Genomic DNA, 1930 nt, shown 5'->3' with positions numbered 1-1930 from the left:
TTGAAGTTAATTTAGGCGTTAATAAACTGTTTCAGAGGAGTGATCATAGCGCTCTGCATCAGCAGTGCTGCGTCTGACTCCCTGCCAGCTCCCAGATCAGCTTCTCTCATTGGTTGAGGAGGCGCATCCAGCAGATAAAGTTCAATGTTTCCAACTCCAGCAGCTGCTGCTTCTGAAGCGCTTTGCGCTCATCAGAGGCGCTTATGAGGCCGTGCTTTAGCTGCATGAAGATGTGCTGCAGGACCTTTTGATGCACCTTGATGCGCCTCAAACATAGACTGCATCTGAACTAGCTGCTTCTGCTGCTTGCGGTCTGAACGTAGCATAAGAACTTATTTTTCCAAGAACAGCTGCCTTCATGGACGACAGTGCAAAAGTTAAGGTGAGAAGGTTCCTATATTAGCATTGGCATTAACTGCTATGACATTTCTGAGACAGGCGGTGATCTAAGTCCTCTTTAATCACCTTAAACTTTAGCTTTTAAGCAAACGGAAGACGCCAAAACTGAACTTCCTCAGGTTAGCTATTAACGGCTCATAACGGTCCAATTTATGTTCTAAAACATTCAACGCTTTCTGTATGAGAGCGCCGTTTGTTCATTTTCCCACCTTTTTACCAACATCATTATTCATTTTAATCCAAGTTGTTAAAGGACAGCTTCCCCAAAATCCCAATCTGCTCTGCTTGGTCAGCTAATTCATTCAAACAGCCAAGCCACCTGCTCTTCTCTTCCTTTACAGTTTAACAGGCCAGCTGCTTGGTGGGCATGAAACAAATGTGCTGCACGCTGCAACCGTGAAAGCCTGAACTACATACAAGGTGTTTTCGGCATATTAGGAGGAAAATCACTCCTCGTCATGCGGGCGTTGTTCTCTTGGGTTTCCTTACTTCTTGACTTTGGACTCAAGCTTAAGTTATGTCTGGTAATGGAGCAGTTAGCTGGATGAAATTATCCCTATTCCATAAAATCTATTTTTAAATGAGCCACTAATTAACAGGAGACAGTTGAAGTTGCATTACTGTGAAACTTAATTAGACGGAAATCTTTGAATTATTCTTTTTACAAACAGCTTTTCTAACTTGTAACTAATGTTTAAATGAGCAATGCAACAAAAGCATTTATTTCTTTTAATGAACTTTTATCCTTGTTGTATATGCTAAGTAGCTCATTGTGAAGCTGTAATGATGAGCATAAGCAGCAGTTCTGCTGAGTACCTGTGCGTGTGAGGGGGGCAGGCCTTTGCGAATGTAAACTCCGAAGAGGGCGTCCTTCCCGAGAGAGATGTTAAATTTCAGGAACTGCGGCTGGCTGAGGTAGAGGAGGGATCTCCAGAACACTCCGGGAGGGACATCCTGGGTCACCCGTCTCCCCACCTCGATGTTACCGCTGTCTATGCTGGTGTTCCGCCCTGCCCATGGACCTGGGGGGGGGGAACCACAGTAGAATAAAACATTATAACAGTTATTCATTAGCATTTTTATGTAGCAGCAAAACATATGGATTAAATATTGCTTAGAAAAACAGGATAAAAAAGCCCCACTGATCTACAGAATGAATTTCCAAGGTAAAGCTTTGTTTTGACGTATGAAATAAAACCTTTACCCCATCAGCAGTGCTGAACTGGATCGTGTCAGGAACAACCTAACCGCGCTAAATCTAGTACTAGTTCTACAGTAGGGCCCCCCATTTACCCTACCCTCTGAAAAACGATCCGTGCCGAGCTCAGTTCGTTACCACCATTTACACACCACACTAGCACAATTCCTTGCCTCCTAGTGATGATCTACGGTACTACTCGGCCTCAGCAGATGGCCGCTCACACTGAGCCTGGTTCTGCTGGAGGTTTCTTCCTGTTCAAAGGGAGTTTGTCCTCTCCACTGTCGCTACAAGCATGCTTAGTGTGAGGGATTGCTGAAGAGTCAATGAGTC

The 1930-nt window shown here is 44.4% G+C and overlaps 1 protein-coding gene across 1 annotated transcript in view; it reads right to left on the bottom strand.

Annotated features, from left to right (window-relative positions):
* tenm2 (teneurin transmembrane protein 2) overlaps positions 1–1930 on the bottom strand; it is a 447642-nt gene that overhangs the window by 64814 nt on the left and 380898 nt on the right. The window contains exon 9 of the mRNA XM_015382666.1: positions 1216–1421. Coding sequence (XP_015238152.1) covers positions 1216–1421 — 206 coding nt within the window. The remainder of the gene's footprint in view (positions 1–1215; positions 1422–1930) is intronic.

Source organism: Cyprinodon variegatus, unplaced genomic scaffold, assembly GCF_000732505.1.
Source record: "Cyprinodon variegatus isolate N-32 unplaced genomic scaffold, C_variegatus-1.0 Scaffold13, whole genome shotgun sequence".
Classification (NCBI taxonomy): Eukaryota; Metazoa; Chordata; class Actinopteri; order Cyprinodontiformes; family Cyprinodontidae; genus Cyprinodon; species Cyprinodon variegatus.
The sequence above is the reverse complement of the archived record's forward strand: the minus strand, read 5'-3'. Positions and strand labels throughout refer to the sequence as shown.